Raw genomic sequence first — 18,709 nt, 5'->3', positions numbered from 1 at the left:
ATAATATGTTGTGACATGTACATTTATCGTCAAAAGTGGCAGTAGTCAACCCAAAATAATCTAAATATGCTCAAAGTTGTATAACTTTCCAAAACAGGTCCCTGGAAATGTCAAACATGCTAAAACCAGGTACCAATAGGTAGGTCTTGAAAATATGAAGAAAACAAGACCAACTGGAGCCCAATCTGATGTTCCATGCGCCCCACGCGTCGCCCAAAAATGTGGCATAATCGTCATTAATAGGTCTCATAACGACATCAATATGACTCAAATAGGGTACCAAAATGTCGGTTTAGAAAATACAAGCAAAATGGGCATCCCATGATAGAATCAGATAAAAAAGGACATTCCAGAATCATAAAAAAAAACAGCATTCCAGAACAAAAAAATGCTCTGGAACAAGAAAGGTGTTCTAGAATTGTTTTGGGAACAAGAACACATTCCCAGAACAATTCTGAAACAAAACCAAATGATTTTGTTCCCAAGAATCTCCCCCCTCCCCCACCTATTTTTTAATCGGTTACCGCCGAAAACCACCGCCGCCAACCACCAGATTTTAACGGGTCTCCAGCCAACCCAACGGTTCAAAATCTCAATTTTCGGGTTGGAAATTCGGGTCAACGAGTTTTTAACCGAGTTAGGCCAATGTTACACGTGTCCACCATACGTGTGGAATGACATGGTCAAACCCTACACGCACTTTAAGTGTTTTTTGTTTAATAAAATATCGTACGTAACACGTTCATACCAAAAAGGAAAGTGACAACTAACAAAACGTCTTTTCCTTTTAAACTTTGAGTTTTTTTTTTGTAAATCAAACCAGTCGGCAAGTGAGATCCACTCTCCGCTGCCGTTGGTGAGTGCCGGTGCGTCTGCCAACGGCAATCCACACATCGCTGCAATCGTCTCGACGAGCTCTACAACCTCAAACAAAAACATTTGATTTTTGTTGATGAAAATTTTTGACAGAGGGCCAAAACTGTATAGGTTTCACTAAAAACCCAGACAAAAAATGATTTTTAAGGCATCTAAACATGTATAATGATCCATGACCACTAATTCTAGGTTCATATAGTCTTAGCTCTGATGGCAATTGTTAGAAATCAAGGTTTCAATCAAAACCCTAACCAAAAACTCTGTATGAATCTCTCAAACTCAATGGGATGATCAAAAAATAAAGGAAGAGTAGTGTACCTTTCACCGAGTATATTGACGAAAAACAATAATAATCCAATGAAGAATGATTGTGAATCATCAAATAATCTTGGATAACCCCGATGGGGATCTTCTCCAGTCTCCTAATCTCCCGTACATGTACACCTCTCTTTCTTGTGAAGAAAAGAAAAAAGAGAATAGTGACTGCAGGGATCCTCATCAGTTGCATTTATAATATTTCCCAAATCCTAACCCACTTCCACAATGGGTCAGGCTGGTCCGGTCCATCTCAATAAAATAAGTAGCAACCCATGTATTTTGATTCTCATCAATGATCGACCCAATAATTAATCAAGCCCACACATCGCCGTTGCAAAATATCTAACAGTTTGAACTTTGAACACAGTGACTTCTGATGTAACATCGCCTCTACATAACAAAAGCTGGAAGTCTTTTTTAGACTCAATTGGAGGACTGGGGAACTTGAGATTGAGTCGAGGTGGATTAGGAAAAACTTTAAAGGGAAATCTTTTTTGGACTCAATTGGTATGATTGCGTTTACGGCAACCATCTATCATATTTGAAGGGAGTAGAACTTTAGGATCTGGGTTAGGCATTCTAGAACTTTCTACCAAATTTAGGAATCAATCTCATATGAGGTTAGGGGTAAGGTGCAAACCTTCCAAGATTCCTGTTTTGACGCTCCCTGCAATAGGTTTATGTTTTCTTCTTGGGATTTATCGACTCGGCTTGTGGCTCCCATTGCTTACACTTCATAAGGGTGGTTTTGTTCATAATTGTATAGGTTTTTTTCTTTATGGCTTTCCCCAACCTTTCTTGTAAGGGGCCCTTTTGTTTCCTGCACTTTGTTGAGTATATTGATTATGCAGAAAGGTTTCGTACACGGTCGTGTAAATCGTGTACGAAACCCTTTTTTTTTTTTTTTTGGTTAAATTTAACTTGTGGGTCCCACGATCATTATCATCTTCTTCCTTCCTTCAGTCTTCTTCTTAGAAGGCGACGACGGACATCACCGCCCCATCCCTTCTTCTTCTTCCTCCCAAGTCCTAACGTCACACCTTTTGCAAGCTCACCCCACCCCTTGTTCTTCATCCCTTGGAACCCCGTCCCAACCCAGCGTACCGCCCACCCCCTGTTCTTCGTCCCAATCTTCAAATAGGTTCGTAGGTGATCTGAGTTTCTTAAAATTTCCTTAAAATTTGAAGGGCAGCCCAGTATTCCAAACTTTTGGGGTCATAAAAAAACTAAAAAGAATCACCTACATTTAAAGTGGGGGATAAATCCAGGCCCTACACTAAAACCCCCCGGTCCCTCATAAAACAAGCCCAACTGAAGAAAAAAAAGGGGGGGGATTGAAATATGGAAAAGGGTTTAAAGAGCTCACTTTTCTAACTAGTTTGCAATTCTCGCAGGACGAGGAGGATTCAGATGGGAAATCACTGTTGTTTCTTATGTTTTCCAATAAAAAAAATTTTCAATCGTTTTTTGAATCCCATCTGTTTTGGCTTCTCTGGTTTAAAGGAGGAGATGAGTTTACATCACCTTCACCTAAAATTGATAAGAATTTCAAGGGCTTTTAAGGGATGAGCTTTCTCTCCCCCTCTTCTCCATCATCGTCTCCTCTCCCTCGCTCCCTATTTTGGTATTTCGGGTTCTTCCTTCGTTGCCTTTTGCGAAGAAGAAGAAGAATAATGAAGGAAGAAGAAAATAATGATGACAACTGACCCACCTGCTGAATAAAAAAAAAAGGGGAAAGGTTTCGTACAAGGTTTACACGACCGTACAAAACCTTTTTCCATTGATTATTCACAAAATTAAAAAAAATTAGAAAAATTATATTGCCACCCCTTGAGATTTGTATTAAATATAGAACAACCCCTGTGTTTTTAAATTATACAACCACACCCTCTAAGGTTTGATTAATTGTTACAATCAGCCCCACTCCATTATAACATTCTCGTTAAGTTGTACGGTGTTGGTAATTCATGACTTAAAATGACTAATATACCACTGTTAGGGGTTTGGGCTTACCACCCCCTTCCCCTGCCCTGTTATTCGAATCAGAATGAGGTTTAAAGAGGGCATGGGTTTACTGCTGCATTAGATGAGATTTGAACCACCGGAGCGCCATTCAGAACCGCTTCAACCGCGGATTGACAGAGCTGCCAGCTTCCAGATCAGAGCAACCCAACTGAACCATAGATTGGATTCACTATTCTATACGAGGATTCCTAGAAATTAACCAGAAGAACCATGTCAATGCTGCCGATGTAGTCTCATGACCAGCTAAGATAAAGCTCATCCCCATGTCTGTAACGAAATTTTCATCTAAATGGCCAGAATTCAAGATTCTTGAGAGAAGATTCTCTGTTTCAATTGAAGATTTCTCTTCTAGTTCTCGTTTCTTTTCTCTTACAATACTTGTTGCGAATTCACAAACTTTTGAAATTGCTATTCGCCATTGCTTCTCTGACCCAATATCAAATGCCCTTTTCACCTTCCATATCCCGCGTAAAATTGAACCAAATCGCTTGCTACTTAATAGTGTAGCTGCTTCAAATGCGACTGCAAATTCTGTTTCTGGTTGTGGGAATGATGGGGAAAGATACATTGGGTCGAACCCAAAAGCAATTTTGCAGATATTATCAAATGCAAATCTTTGAAGGATGTTTTGCAGATCAAGAATGGATTTTTAAGTGGTGGTGGTCAAGAGTAGAGGAAGAAAGCGGTCAGAGAGCTCGTCTTCGACCACTGTCTCGACAAATTTTCGGAGGGATTTGGTATTGAATGCATGACTGGAGATCTGTCTCTGAAACTTCCAACTTTCACCATCGATGTTGAAGATGCCAAATCCACGAAAACTGGAGAGGCAATCTTGAGAGAAACTGCCTTTGGGGTAGAGGTAGAATTGGGTTTTAAGGATGTGTTGGACATTGAGGGGATTGGTAGTTATGAGATGACGATGTCCAAGAGAACGTTGAAGGATGATGGTTCCATTCTCACTGTTTTGAAGAAGCTCTGTGACCCATTGATTGAATCGATCTCTGTTGGCAGATATGGTGAGAGTTGAGCCTAGTAATGGATAGGATCTGGCAAAATCAAAATCGAAATAGAAATCAAAATCTGATTTGGAGAGAAAAACATAGAAGGGGTAACTACCAGGACGAAGATGTTCAGGTCCGGCATTAATGAGATTCATGAGCCCAGCACGGCCATAGAACTTGGCGAGGAAGACAGTGGCATGTGCTTGGGATTCTAGGTTTTTGATCACATTGCAAGCAAGGTCTGATGCTGCAATTTTTGTTGCAACCTTTTCGGAGAACTCGACGAAGACTTTAGGTTGAGATTTAAAGTTTGGGTTTGCAGATTTTTGAGGGTTAATGGCGAATGAATGAGAGCAGGGGGGGAAAAATCCGAGAGAATAGAGGGAGAAGAGATGAGGGAGAGAAGCGGGCAAAGTTGGAATTTTCCACTGAATATTAAGAGGATATTAGAAGAGGGCAAAGTTGGTATTTAAAATGTATTATTTAACACCGTCTACTCAGGGGGGTGACTGTATAATTTAAAAATACAGAGGGTTGTTCTGTATTTAATACAAACCTCAGGGGGTAACAATGTAATTTTCCCAAAGAAGATCGGTTCTGGCCGAGGTGGATTGATATATACTGTCATCACTCATCAGTGTAATTAATTATCTCCTAAATACAAGTGATCAGTACAAGTAAATTAGTTTTGCAGTGCTTTAGGCTTTAGGCTTTAGGCCAACAAGGAAAGAGTCATACAAGAAACAAAGAAGATCAATTTGGCAGAAGAATATGCCGGATATTTTATGTATTGTGGAACCAAAAATTGAGTTTAGTAGTTTTCCACGGTTGCTTTTTCAATAGGTTGGGGTTTTCATTTGTGATGCCTCACCATAACTGTCCTGATAAAGTTCCCAACTTGTGGGTTATTAGTAGATTGTCCTTGAGATCTGTGTCTATGATTTTGGCGTTTGGTTAACAAATTACGGTGTGCTTGTATGGGAGGGTCAGAAGGTTTTTGTGATTTTTATTCATGCCAGTTGTTTTAGAGTTGGTAGGAGGGATCTTTGGTTAGACTTGGAGTGTCTTACTTTAGAATTTTTATCCTCTCAATTTGTCTGCCTGTACTTGACGTCAAGTACATTTAATAGAGGGAGGTGGACCCACGTGGACCCCATCTCGGGCCTTGTGTTCGGGTAGGGGGTAGGATAGTCATTTCCACCCCCTCTGATAGGTGTACTTGATGTCAAGTATAGGCAGGCAAATTGAAAGGATAAAGATCCATTAATTTATCATCAGTACCTTGGTTGCGACTCTTGGTTCACATGAAAAAAGTGGTTCAAGAGCTTTTTTTCAATGGGTTTGGCTACTGAGTTTGTTGCAATGGTGGACTCTACTTTTTTATTATCTATCCCTTCTTAAGGGAGGAAATTCACATGATCGAACAATAGATGTAGGTGTATTGTTTGTGCAGTCTTGGAAAGAAGCTCTTGCAACGCTGTTTGGTTGGAATTTTTTAAAGATTGTTGTCAAAGGGTGTTGCCTAGAGTTTACTCAGACTACTCTTTTCTTCTAGTATTTGTGACCTTACCCAAACCAAAAGATTGTTTATTCCGTCTTCAAAAAATTTGGATAGAAAATGATGAATTTTGTCAAGTGGTAAAGAATTCTTGGGAGCTTGGTGTCAATGGTTTGCCGTGGGCCTGGTGTAGTTTGTTGGAGGGAAGGAAAACCCTTATGACGGGATTATTGTGACAAGTAGAGACAGGTAAATCTATCAGGATTTGGGAAGACAACTGGATACCCTCTATTGTGGGTTTTAAAATCCAAACTCCAAAACCTGCTGATTGTACCCTGGTATTGGTGGCTGAATTAATAGATGCCGAGAACCGAGTTTGGAGACGAGATATTATCCACAATATCTTTTCTCCTTCGGATGCAAAATCTATTTAGAAGATCCCTCTAAGCCTTTTCCAGCCGAAGACTCATTGATTTGCGGAGCATCAAGGAACAACATTTTTTTTGTGAAATATGTGAGATTCAAAGCAGTACCTTGATCTCTAAACAGTGATCCTACACAGATTATGGAAAACAAACAAATAAAGGAGAGATAGATTCATACATTTTTTGTTGAAACTTGTAGTCGATCCTCAAGCTTGAACTTCTCCTCAAAAGCCTTTACCTTTCTCTCCCGTGAGTAGGAATAATAGAATAATTAGAATGACGGCTGTGGGGACCTTGGGTTGAATATATAGCATATTCCCTGACCCTAATCACATCCCCACAATGCGTTGGGTCGGTTATGCCCTTGACTAACTAGAGTGGGTTAATAACCTTTATAGGCCCAATTAAAAATACTTGTGTTAATGAGGCCCAAAACCCAACAATCTCCCACTTGGGCAAAATTAACACATGTATCTTCATTGGAATTGGCCAGAGGCCCATTCTCCACTCAAATAACTTTGATTCTGTCAACATCCATTTGTGTCGAACGACAGCAAAAGATATACCTCAATATACGGCATACGACTTCTGTCATCACAGCCACAAATGATCTATCAACGTGAACCACTTTGGGCATATGTATAAACAAGGAAACTAGAGCATGACAAGTGATCAGCAAGTGATGCTCTTTCTCTGTAGGTCCTCTACCTTGAAAATCCTCATAGGTAGCATACTTTGACATTAACTCATACTTGGGCTAAACCGCCATAAACTTAAGTTAATACCACGCTTTGGCTAACCGCCTGTGGCTTATCCGCCACTTTAGAAACTTTGGCTAAATACCGCCTATGGCTAATTGCCATTTTGGAAACTTCGGCTAATTACCGCCTATGGCTAACTGCCATCTCACAAGACATGTCAAATAAGAAAACATAACCAATAAATATATTAAAATAGCAAGGAATACAGAAACCACTGGTTTGAATAAATGAGCTCAAAACAAACTTTCATTTAAACAAGTACATCAAAATAGACTCCCACTAGACAAGTATATCAAAACACTCTGCAAGTCCCATGCTAGCAACATGACCTCTGAAAACTCCCACTGAAAGAGCCTTAGTGAGAGGATCCGCCACCATCTTCTCTCTAGGGATGTGTACCACATCAACCTCTCCCTCAGTCACTTTCTCTCTGATAAGAAGATACTTTATTTCAATGTGCTTTGAACTGTTGGACTTCTTATTGTTCTTTGAGAAGATGACTGTTGAGTTATTGTCACACCATAGTCGCAACGGTTTGGAGATGGAGTCAACAACCTTCAGTTCTGCAATGAAGTTTCTTAGTCAAACTGCCTGCTTGGTTGCCTCAAACATTGCCACAAACTCTGCCTGCATGGTGGATGAAGCAATGATTGTCTGCTTGACACTTTTCCACGAAATTGTGCCTCCACCCATCAGGAAGACATATCCAGAAGTTGACTTCATGTCATCAGTACAACCACTGGAATCAGAGTCTGAGTATCCGACCACCTCTAGTTTCTCACTTCTTCTGTAAACAAGCCTGATATCTCTGGTCCTCAATAAGTACCGCATTATGTTCTTAGCTGCCATCCAATGGGCCAATCTGGCATCAGATTGGAACCTCCCGAGCACGCTAAATGCGAAGGTAATGTTCGATCGAGAGCACACCTGTGCATACATCAAACTACCAACAGCCGAGGCATATGGCTTGTCCTTCATGGAGTCTCTCTCAAGGTTATTCTTCGGGCATTGCTGCTTGTTCAACTTGTCTCCTTTACTAATAGGTGCATCATTCCCTGAACATTGAGACATTTTGAATCTCTTCAAGATTCTGTCAATGTAAGCCCTCTGTGACAGACCAAGAAGACCTCTCTTTCTATCCCGACTTATCTCGACGCCAAGTACATAGGTGCTCTCTCCCATGTCCTTCATCTCAAAGTTACTAGACAAAAACCGCTTGGTTTCCTGAAGTAAACCAAGATCACTGCTAGCAAGAAGAATATCATCAACATAAAGTACCAAGAAAATAAACTTGCCCTTGGTAGACTTCATGTAGATGCAATTATCAATTGCATTCTCAATAAAACCAAAAGAAGTCACTATTTGATCAAATTTTAAATACCATTACCTTGAAGCCTGCTTCAGTCCATATAGTGATTTCTTCAGTCTGCAAACTTGATGCTCCTTCCCTTTCTCCTCGAAACCCTCGGGCTGCCGCATGTAAACCTGTTCAGCCAAATCATCATTCAGAAAAGCCGTCTTCACATCCATCTGATATAGTTCAAGGTCAAAATGAGCTACTATGGTCATGATGATTCTGAATGAGTCTTTCGAAGATACTGGGGAGAAAGTTTCCTTGAAATCTATGCCATCTCCCTGTGTGAAGCCCTTTGCCACAAGTCTGGCCTTGTAGCGCTCTATGTTACCCTGAGAGTCAGTCTTGGTCTTGAAGACCCATTTTGATGCAACGGCTTTGTAGCCCTGTGGAATCTCAACCAGCTCCCACATACCATTGTTGTGCATGGATTGTAACTCCTCCTTCATAGCTTCCACCCATTTGTCTGACTCCCTGCTATTGATTGCTTGCAAAAAGGTAACAGGATCCTCCTCCTTACTGATGTCGAACTCACACTCATTCAGGTATGTGACATAATCTGGACCGATGGTCGATCTGCGAGTCCTGATAGATCTCCTCAAAGGCTCTGGGTCGGTAGTAGTGACCGTGTCGGCTGGTGTCGGATCATATGCCTGAGGTGGTGGCATATCCACTACTACGGTCGCAGGAATAGCAGGATCAGTGGGCACATCCATATCAATATCCATGTGAGAATCACGGTCTAAAAACAATAAGGGCCTGCTCGACTCCGGTGCTACAACAAATGTTCCACTCTGTCCTTCATCAAACCTCAAGTTACGGCGCACAGAGCGATCTCCTTCTGACTCAAGGAACTTGGCATTGGTGGTCTCCACAATTCTATTCCCTGTGCCTAAGCGATTGAATCTATACCCTTTAGATCTTTCTGGGTAACCCATAAAATGACAGCTCACAATTTTTGGGTCCCAGACTTTCTACTAAGGATTGAAGAGTCTGGCCTCGGGAGGGCAACCCCATACTCGTAGATGCTTCAGGCTAGGTTTCTTACCTGTCCAGAGTTCAAACGGTGTCTTGCACACAGACTTACTTAGTACTCTGTTGAGAATATAGGCCACAGTTTTCAGTGCTTCTCCCCATAAGGACTCTGGAAGACTGGTGTTACTAACCATGGTTCGCACCATGTCTTTCAGAGTATGATTTCTCCTCTCTGCTACACCATTTTGTTGTGGTGTACCAAGCATTGAGTACTGTGGAGCTATCCCGTGCTCCTGTAGATACTTAGCAAAAAATCCAAGTTATTGCCCTGTATCTCCTGCTCTTCCATAGTATTCTCCACCCCTGTCAAACCTGACAGACTTTATCTTTCTGCTATGGAAGAGTTCAACTTCAGCTTTGAAAAACATAAAAGCCTCCAGCGCTTTTGCTTTCTCAGCTAGCAAGTAGATGTAACCATATCGGGTCCAGTCATCAATAAAAGTGATGAAGTAATGCTGGCCTCCCAGTGCAGGAGTAGGGAAAGGTCCACATATGTCAGTGTGAATAAGATCTAGAGCCTCACTGGGTTGAAAAGCATCCTTCTTCGTAGAAGAAGTCATCTTCCCTTTTATGCAATCAATGCAAACTTCCATGTCTTGGAAATCCAACTCACCAAGTAACTTCTCCTTGATCAACCTATCTATTCTCTTTCTAGAGATATGGTCGAATCTTCTAGGCCAGAGTACAGAAGACTTCTCATCCACCAGTTGGCGTTTGGTGCCAACATTCATAACCCAAGAAGAGACACAGTTTAGTCTATACAAACCATCCTAACAATATCCAGAACCAACAACCACAGAATTCAAAAGTAAAGTGAAGCCATCTTTATTCAAAACAACAGAATAACCATCTGAAACTAGTCTTGAAACTGAAATCAAATTCTTCCTCATGGAGGGAATAAAAACTACATCCTTTAAAGTAATGAAATTGTCTGAATTCAAAGATAATGTAACTAATCCTATGGCCTTCACTTCTACTTCCATTCCCGACGCACACCGTCACCTCACTCTTGCTTGGTACCCTCCTGCTTATGAACCCCTGCAAGGAATGAGTGACATGAATGGAGGATCCAGAATCTAACCACCAAGAATCTACTGGTGCATCTATAAGAGAAGATTTATAACAGACCAAAGAGGTACCCTTACCAGTGCTCTTTTTCTTCTCAAAGTATGCCTTCCTCTTAAAGCAGTCCTTCTTCATATGTCCCTTTTTCTTGCACCAGAAACACTCAACCACATTGTTTGAATCTTTTTGCTCTATATTGCCCCTGTTGTCCTGCTGTGTTTTGTTGCCCTACTCAGTTTGGCTCCTGCCAGTCTGGTAGGGTGCAAATTTGCCTCTCCTGGAAAATCTTCTGTTATTTTTGTAAGGTCCTCCAGATAAGGATCCCTTACCTTGTGTGAGATTAGCACTCCCCAATTTTCCCCTTTTCATTCTTGCCTCTTCCTGTCCAGTTATAGTGATCAACTCATCCATGCTCCATTTATCCTTTAAGGCAATGTAGGTGCCATGAAGGTGCTGATACTGCTCTGGGAGTGAATTGAGTGCAATATTAACTAGGAAGTCATCATCAAAGTTAATCTCTAACTCCCTAATCTTGTTTCCTAAAGAAACAAGTCCCAGAAGGTGTTCCCTGGTACTATCATTCCCATCAAACTTTGCATTGGTCAGTTTGCTCATCAAGTCACTTGGCTGAGCCTTCTTGGAAGACTCAAATTTAACTCTAATAGCTTCCAAAAATTCTGTGGCAGTATCTTTCACTGTGATGCTATCCTTCAAGGTCGCAGGGATAGCATGCTTGATGACCTTCAGACATTTTCTATTTGCAGCTTCCCACTTCTCAAGTTCTGTTTTCTCTGCCTGAGTACTGTCAGGAGTGAGTGATGTAGGCTTGGGCTCTCTCAAACAAAGATCTAGGTCCCTAAGACATAGATACACATCCAGATCCTCATACCAACTCGTATAATTTTCACCAGAAAGTTTCGGAATGTCCGATAAACCATGACCTAGAAACATCTGCCATAGGGACATAATAGAATCATATATCTATCACACAGAATAGAATATAAATTACAGGGTATTTCAATACCACTAACTTGTGTTGGTTGTATAAACTGATGTACCAACACCTAACCAAGAATGTTAACCAGATCTACATTCCTAACCTTTGGGTTTTTGAAATGAACTGATCCACTCAATACTTTGCAATTACTGCGGGATAACACTAACCTTTGACAAAATTGTCACCTTTGGGTAGACAATAATTCCTAGATCAGTTTCTCCCTATAAGTGTGTGTGTATTTTATTTTGGTCTTGGATAGTGCTATCTTTGGGTGAGCACCACCGTCCTTTGCTGCCATAAACATGAACCTTGAGTTATTGGTTATTATGACAAAACCAGATTTTACCACTTTGGTGGATTCCATCTGACCCTATTAGAGTACCCAACCACTCATGATGCAGTTGTGGGATATTAGTATTTAAATTCAAACAATTTAATACATGAATTTTATCATACACAACAATTCTATAAAATTTACTGTTATTCTGCATTGCATTATGATATAATGTTTCATATAGTTGCCTATGGTCAATAGTTTAAACAAGGAATGCAGAAATCCACATTTAAAGAATTGCATAAACACTTTAAAAGCTCACTGTGGGTCCCAGTAGCCACATTTGGAGCAAGTGAGGCATACAGGCACGTAGGCCTCGTAAAATCAGACACAGCGAAAAAAACCCCACCTCAAAAAATGCTCCCACGCTCCCTCACGTGTGGCTTGAATCCGACGCGTGATATCACTTACGGCCAGTCAGGGCCAGTCAAACCGGTCTGAGTCACTTTTTGGGTCAAAACCTGGGTCAGGTTGACCCGTCTTTTTGGGTTGGGTTGGCCCATCTTTTTCGGATCAGGTCAACCTAGATTCTTTGGGTCGGATTGGTCCAGTTGGATCGGGTCTAGACATCCGGGTCGGGTTAAGATTGACCCACTTGGGTTGGCCCGGGTCTGACCCATTTGGGTCGGGCTAGGACCAGACCACTTGGGTCGTGCCTGATTTGACTCATCCTGGTTGGACCGAGTTGACCCAACCATCCATCGGATTGACTCGGAAACCCTATCGAGTCGACATGACGACGAATCGTCCGTCGCCAGCTTAAGTAACCTTTTTTTTTTTTTTAAAACATTACCGGCTCATCGGGGCGATTCCGATGAAACGGCTTATACCACCGTGATCGTCTCGTCGTCCCCTACCATTCCATATAAAAATATTTGGATTTTGGTGGCCGGACAAGAACGATTCAAAACCCGAAATTTTTTAAAAAATTAAATCTATTTCCAGATCTATGTAGGTTGGCTCTGATGCCACTTGTGAGATTCAAAGCAGTACCTTGATCTCTAAACAGTGATCCTACACAGATTATGGAAAACAAACAAATAAAGGAGAGATAGATTCATACCTTTTTGGTTGAAACTTGTAGTCAATCCTCAAGCTTGAACTTCTCCCCAAAAGCCTTCCACAACCTTTCACCTTTCTCTCCTGTGAGTAGGAATAATAGAATAATCAGAATGGCGGCTGTTGGGACCTTGGGTTGAATATATAGCATATTCCCTGACCCTAATCACATCCCCACAATACGTTAGGTCAGTTATGCCCCTGACTAACTAGAGTGGGTTAATAACCTTTATGGGCCCAATTAAAAATACTTTTGTTAATGAGGCCCAAAACCCAACAATATGCGTACCATAACCTCTCAAACTTGAATGCTCAGCAAAGATATCTTAGACTTTTTTCCTCAACTATTCAACATAGAGTTCAAATTCCTTCTTCTGTTTGGAAGCGGATTTGGGGGTGCCAAACACTTCCAAAAATAAAAAATCTCTTATGGCAAGCATGTGCCAGGGGGCTGGCATCTGGGGAAGGTCTCCGAGCTATCAATCATATTCTTTTAGGTTGTGATTTTGCAAGATCGGTGTGGTTTGACAGTAACCTGACTTATATGATTCCCCAATCAACTGACCCCAAACTTCACTTATGGAGTAAAGGCTGGGAAAATATTCATTCTGGAAGCAAGGCTGGAGATAGAGAGGCTTGAGGTTTAGCATCTTTCATTTGCTGGTCCTTATGGACCGCCAGAAATGACTTGGTTTTCAATCGAAGATCATGGACCCCAATTGAAGTTATCTGATCAACCTAGGAAAGATTCAGGGAGTTCAATCAAGCCACGAACGGGCCCAGGCAACACCAGACCAGAAGCTAAGATTCCCAAGCTCTCAACAAAAGGACCCCTCCTCCTGCGACTTATTGCAAATTAAATTGGGATGCTTCCTTTAATGCAGAAATGCTCACTGGTGGATTGGGTTACATAGTCCAAAATCATCTGGGTCAATGCAGACTGGCTACCTCGGAGCCGCATCTTTTGACTCCATTCTCTTGGGTGAGGCCTTGTCAATTAGATTGGGTCTTCTTCTTTGCATTGGTGATTGCATCAACAAAATTGTAGCGGAGACTGACAATCCTGAGCTCGCAAATTTGCTGTCTGACCCTTCGAAGTCAGTTCTTCTAGCAATCACCCCTGTTGTTAATAACATTAAATTCCTTGCTTTAGTTGTAGTGGATTGTAGTTTCATCCATATATCTAGAGAGTCAAACTTTGTTGCTAACTCGTTAGCCCAGAGGGCCTTGTCAAGTTCGTGTAAGACAAATTGACCACCTCCCTCTCCTTGGATCATCCATCTTTATAATTTGGACTCCTTGACTTTTTCACGAAGAGTTGAATAAATTGATCCTTTACCCCCAAAAATAAAATGTCAATGGTTCGTGTATTAGTTAAATTATATATATTGTTTTTATTTTCTCAATATAAATATTTATTTTTATTTTTTTATCAATTTATTATTTATTAAAGTTATTAAATTAAACCGAATTATTAGTATATTTGGATTTGCAAATAATACGATTGAATTTAAAAGTCACGATTTTTTTTTTTTAAATCTTTGGGAAAAAGTTATATTTGGACAGAATAATTCGTATTATTCGATTCGAGCAGATCGAAACAACTATAAGCAGCAAACGCACGTTAGCTACCATGGAAGGTCGTGACGGGTTTCACATATCACGTAGAACGTGATATCTATCGTGTAATTAGCCAAAAAGGCCTTAAGGGAACGGAACAACAAAACCCTAGAATCCTTTCTTTAAAAACAAAACTCTCCGTCATTTAACTCACTCCTCTTCCCCAGTTCCCCCAGACGATCTCCCTTCTCCTAGTGCCAGTCCAGTATCGAACGAGAGTATTCTGATAATACCTTGCGTTTGCTTATTTTGCAGAATTCATTCGATCTATATGTCGAATCGAAGAAGACTCGAAATAAGTTTGGAAGAACATGAAGATGTTATTTGTCACCCCAGTCTTACACGCATTTATCGATGCTTGCTGGTGATTGACACTCTTATTCACATATGATTCTTCATCAGTTCATCAACCCACGATTGGTGAAAGATAAATGGAAAAAAAAAAATCAAAGAAACCAATCTTTGTTTTTTATGATCCCAAAAAAATTCTCATTTTCTGGGTTACTCTGCCCCCCCCCCCCCCCTCCCCCCGTCACCTTTTTTTTTCTTTCATCTGTTCTGTTTTATGGATTCAATGAACCTGAAACATGCAAAAGGACGGTGATGATCTTTCTTGGTAAATTCAAGTTGTTGCTTTTCCTGTTTCTCAATTTTACTCTTCTTTTAAAGTTTTATTGCAATCTGTGATGAATAATTGATCTATTGAGGGAACAATGATTCTCAACTATATGACCTTTTATCAACTGAGATTGCAGATTTTCTTTTTCTTTTTCTTTTTCTTTTTTTTTATTTTTGCCCTCTTTTGACGATGGCTTAAGTATGACCATTTCTCTGCTGAGATTGCAGGTTTTTCATGCTTCTTTTTGTTGTTTGTGTTTATGGTTATAGTAAACAGCTCAGAGTTATCTGATGCCTTGAGTGTAAAATTAGTTGGTCATCAGGTTTAAAGGGCAGAAACTGAAGAAACAATCCTTGAGACAAAGGTTTGTTTCATTGGCTTCCCTGTTTTTTTATATGAGGCATTGCAATTGTAAAAGCCATCTACAAATTCTTAAAAAATTTAAAGGCCCAAATCAATTGAATCACTTCTCTAATCATTTTCAGAAAGTAACAGTGTAGTCTTTCCAATTAAAGAACATTCAATCCATGAGAAATTGTATGTTTGATATTAGAAAACTACACGGTTTGATGTTTTGGCAGTGAAAAATCCAGAAATCTCACATTCATTAACCACCTCTCTCTCTCTCTCTCTCTCTCACTCTCTCACTCTCTCTGAGGCCCAAAGAATTCTTATCTAACTATTTAAGAACCTCAGGAACACATCCATGTCCATTCTAACTCTCTACCAATCACGCAAAGCAGAGTTAGTATTTTGATAATCTTCGAATGGTTAAAAGGAGAAGGATCTAAACATATCTAAGCGTGATTATGCAGCTAATATGATATACAGATCAGTATCTTGTGCAAGCACTGCAATAGGATCAGTGATTTTAGATATAATTTGATTAAGATGATTAATTATATTCTCCAATCTTTTATCAGAACTCTACTCATAGTGAGCAATTCCTATGGCCCCTCCCCCTCATAAGGAGCTTAACAACTAACTAATCAAGCCTGAGTTGAAACTTTTTTTGGTCTTACTTGAAGGATCTGCAGCGAGTCATACCACAATTTTTGTTCCTGTGTTCAGCTAATGGTAGTTATCTTACTAATAAACCAATCTGGATCTTGGATTCTTGGTTATAGACCAGCTTGTAACTATGATATCTAATCATCTGGTAAAGAAATCTAGGTACCCAGATGGAAAACCATTTCTCTTTATTTGGCTTGATGATGAGATTAAACCCATTACAGAAAGATGCCATTTCCTTGAGCAGGAGATTAGGAATTGTTATGGTCCAAGATAAGCTTAAAGACATCTAATCAGAATCTAGCTATCCATTACCAAAATACCATTTTCATCAACTAAATTTTCCTTCATATTGTGACCATCCACACCTTGACTGTCCCTCACTATCTCTTGGCATTGTACTAGAAATTAATTAGTTATGCTTCTGAATTGATCTAAACGATTTTCCCTTATTAGAATACATACTTGTTCTTGCATATTGTTCAGTATAATTATTTTCTTTGCTACTGTCTTAAAATAAGAAGATAGTGGTGAACATCTTGACTTGGGGAAACAAAAGCTCTGAAAGGAGTAAAACAATGTACATATCCAAGATTAATATCAAACAAGGGTTACAAAATTCCTCTTCAGGAATTTATATGGCACCAATGTTCTTAAGACCTAGAACAACTCCAACACCAATTATATGGCCTACAACTCCACATGCCAAGGTATCTGCAAGAGTGAAACCAGCAGGGTCTCCTGTCTGTAGGCCAGAGTCCCTTATCTCAAGCTTCAATCCTGCAGTGGCCTTCCTGTTCGCCGATGGAGCCAACCCAAACCTTCCAGCGAATAACATAAGGCTTGTCGAGGTCACCATAATCTGCCCACCAGAGAATTAAACTTATTTTTAGGTATCATCTCAAACACTGATCTATTGACATTGTTGAAAAATGAAATGTGTAAAGGTTCAGTATTAATCTCCTAATCAAACTCAAATACCACACGAACTATATCGACCCTAGCTAAAACTCTCAAGATACTTGAACCAAAGGAGACTAAATGTGAAATATTTACCAAATTTGTGGGTGAGCCAATGAAGTCACAACGAGCACCCAAAGCGCCTTTACCCTTGTTTCTGATGGGTTGAACTGTCACCTTCACAATGAGAAATATATAAATGTTATTACTGTAAGTCTGTAAACATCTACTGATCAAAGTAGTTTTTTTTTTTTTTTTTTTTTGTTAAGAGACATGGAGTCTTGATTGGCTTCATACCACATTACACCCAGAAGATCTTCCAGTGATCAAAGTGAATAAATAAGCATTTAAGCTCATATGATTAGAAGCAGTGATTTAACAGGCATTGTATCAAACACTATCAATGCATTCTTGAGACTTCCATAGTTAAATAAATAAAGAAACTTATTATAAATATAAACAATCAAAGAACGACTGAAACTCACCAAGTTCTCTACTCTGGTACTTGAAGTTGTGGATCTTAGGCCACTAAATTGGGGGAGAGAAGTGATGAGAGCAGTTGGGGATGTGAGTTTGGCTGCCATTGCTAAGGACTGTTCAAAGAGATAAAGAGTCTCTGGCTCTGTCTAAAGCCCCCCTTTCAATTCTATTTGTTCTGCTTCTCTCTGCTTCTTAGGGTTCCAAGTCGAATTAAAACCCATGGAAGGGATGGCATTACATCACAACCACATGAAAAGTTTGTGGCTTCAAGCTACCACGGTTGGATGCACTTAGATGATTGGTCTGACGTGGCAGAGTTTGAGTGGATATTCACAATTGGATAAGATCTTGGGCTTGTGTGGATTTTTTCAGAATCGATCTATTTTAGTTTTAGGAGAAAGTGTTCTGAAACTCTTTATCATCTATAGGGATTTAGCCTTTTAGATTGGGATATCAGGTGTGGCCCAATCAGATTGTGTCTTAATGGACCTACCATAGGAACCGTGCACAGCCACGCACATAGATTAAAGATTAACGATCTATTATTGGTCTCTTGCTTAAACATCTATGAATTATAAATGGATAAATTACACATCACCCCTTAAAAATAAAATGAAACTCAAATTACCCTTTTATTTTTTGAAAATATTCATCCGTTTCCCTCTACACTATCAACACTATCAGTATTAATTTAAATCAAATCAAAAAGTGAAATGACATATTTAACTTGAACCCATCCTTTTCTATATCAACCCAACCCAATCCAACCAACCCTAACTAGTTTCAAACCTAACTATGGTATTCTAAGTTCTCTCCATCTTTAGCTTTACTTGTTCATGGGTGGAGCAAGAGAAGACAAGTCAGGAGCTTTGAGATCGATATGATAAATATATTCTCTGTATATCTCTCTTAAGAATTAAGATTTCAAAGTCTGGTTCATTGATCGAAGGAGATAATGAAGCAGGAGAGGTCAGACAGAGATCCAACATCGCTGCAGACCAGATTTCTGTCTTTTTTTCTAGGTGTCTCCCCAATTGGGAATGAAGTTGTTATTGATCAAAGATGAACAGATGGAGGTTTTTAGCTTCATCTTGTTGACTGTAGATTATTATACATACAGACGTTTATTGAATTTGTAAGAGTTTTGTATATCTGGGACTCTAGCTCTGGAACGGAGCAGAGGATTACAAATCGAAAGAAAACTAATAAAAATTGAAAGCAAAAGGAAGGTAAGTAGAGGATTCACAGAGAGATCGATTTTGTTTTGAGAA

At 39.9% G+C, this 18,709-nt stretch overlaps 1 protein-coding gene, 1 non-coding gene and 1 pseudogene across 3 annotated transcripts; 1 reads left to right on the top strand and 2 right to left on the bottom strand.

The window, feature by feature from the left end:
* Positions 1–1,003: 1,003 nt before the first annotated feature.
* LOC122640548 (photosystem I reaction center subunit psaK, chloroplastic-like) lies at positions 1,004–17,635 on the bottom strand. Of its 2 annotated transcripts, XM_043833772.1 has the most exons (4): positions 17,444–17,635; positions 17,055–17,135; positions 16,630–16,860; positions 1,004–1,025 (listed from the first exon to the last, which is right to left on the bottom strand). In XM_043833772.1, exons 1-3 carry the CDS (start codon positions 17,540–17,542, stop codon positions 16,633–16,635), a joined length of 408 nt encoding a protein of 135 aa, XP_043689707.1. In that variant the 5' UTR covers positions 17,543–17,635; the 3' UTR covers positions 1,004–1,025; positions 16,630–16,632. The 2 variants fall into 2 exon arrangements, with proteins under 2 accessions (XP_043689707.1, XP_043689706.1); XM_043833771.1 differs by lacking the exon at positions 1,004–1,025 and having other exon boundaries at positions 16,477–16,860; positions 17,444–17,634.
* LOC122639004 lies at positions 3,265–4,375 on the bottom strand (annotated as a pseudogene).
* LOC122641178 lies at positions 14,676–14,762 on the top strand. Its single transcript, XR_006329828.1, has one exon. It is a non-coding gene; the product is annotated as a small nucleolar RNA U31b (small nucleolar RNA).
* Positions 17,636–18,709: the final 1,074 nt, after the last annotated feature.

The sequence above is a fragment of the Telopea speciosissima genome, chromosome 9 (genome assembly GCF_018873765.1).
Source record: "Telopea speciosissima isolate NSW1024214 ecotype Mountain lineage chromosome 9, Tspe_v1, whole genome shotgun sequence".
NCBI classification, from domain to species: domain Eukaryota; kingdom Viridiplantae; phylum Streptophyta; class Magnoliopsida; order Proteales; family Proteaceae; genus Telopea; species Telopea speciosissima.
This window is presented reverse-complemented; position numbering and strand designations above follow the sequence as displayed.

Excerpts from the sequence above, each read along its gene's own strand:
- LOC122640548 (XM_043833772.1), bottom strand. The coding sequence starts at position 17,542 with ATGGCAGCCAAACTCACATCCCCAACTGCTCTCATCACTTCTCTCCCC. Across the intron at positions 17,136-17,443 it reads GTACCAGAGTAGAGAACTTG|GTGACAGTTCAACCCATCAG; the intron begins GTGAGTTTCAGT and ends CTCATTGTGAAG. Across the intron at positions 16,861-17,054 it reads TTGGCTCACCCACAAATTTG|ATTATGGTGACCTCGACAAG; the intron begins GTAAATATTTCA and ends TCTGGTGGGCAG.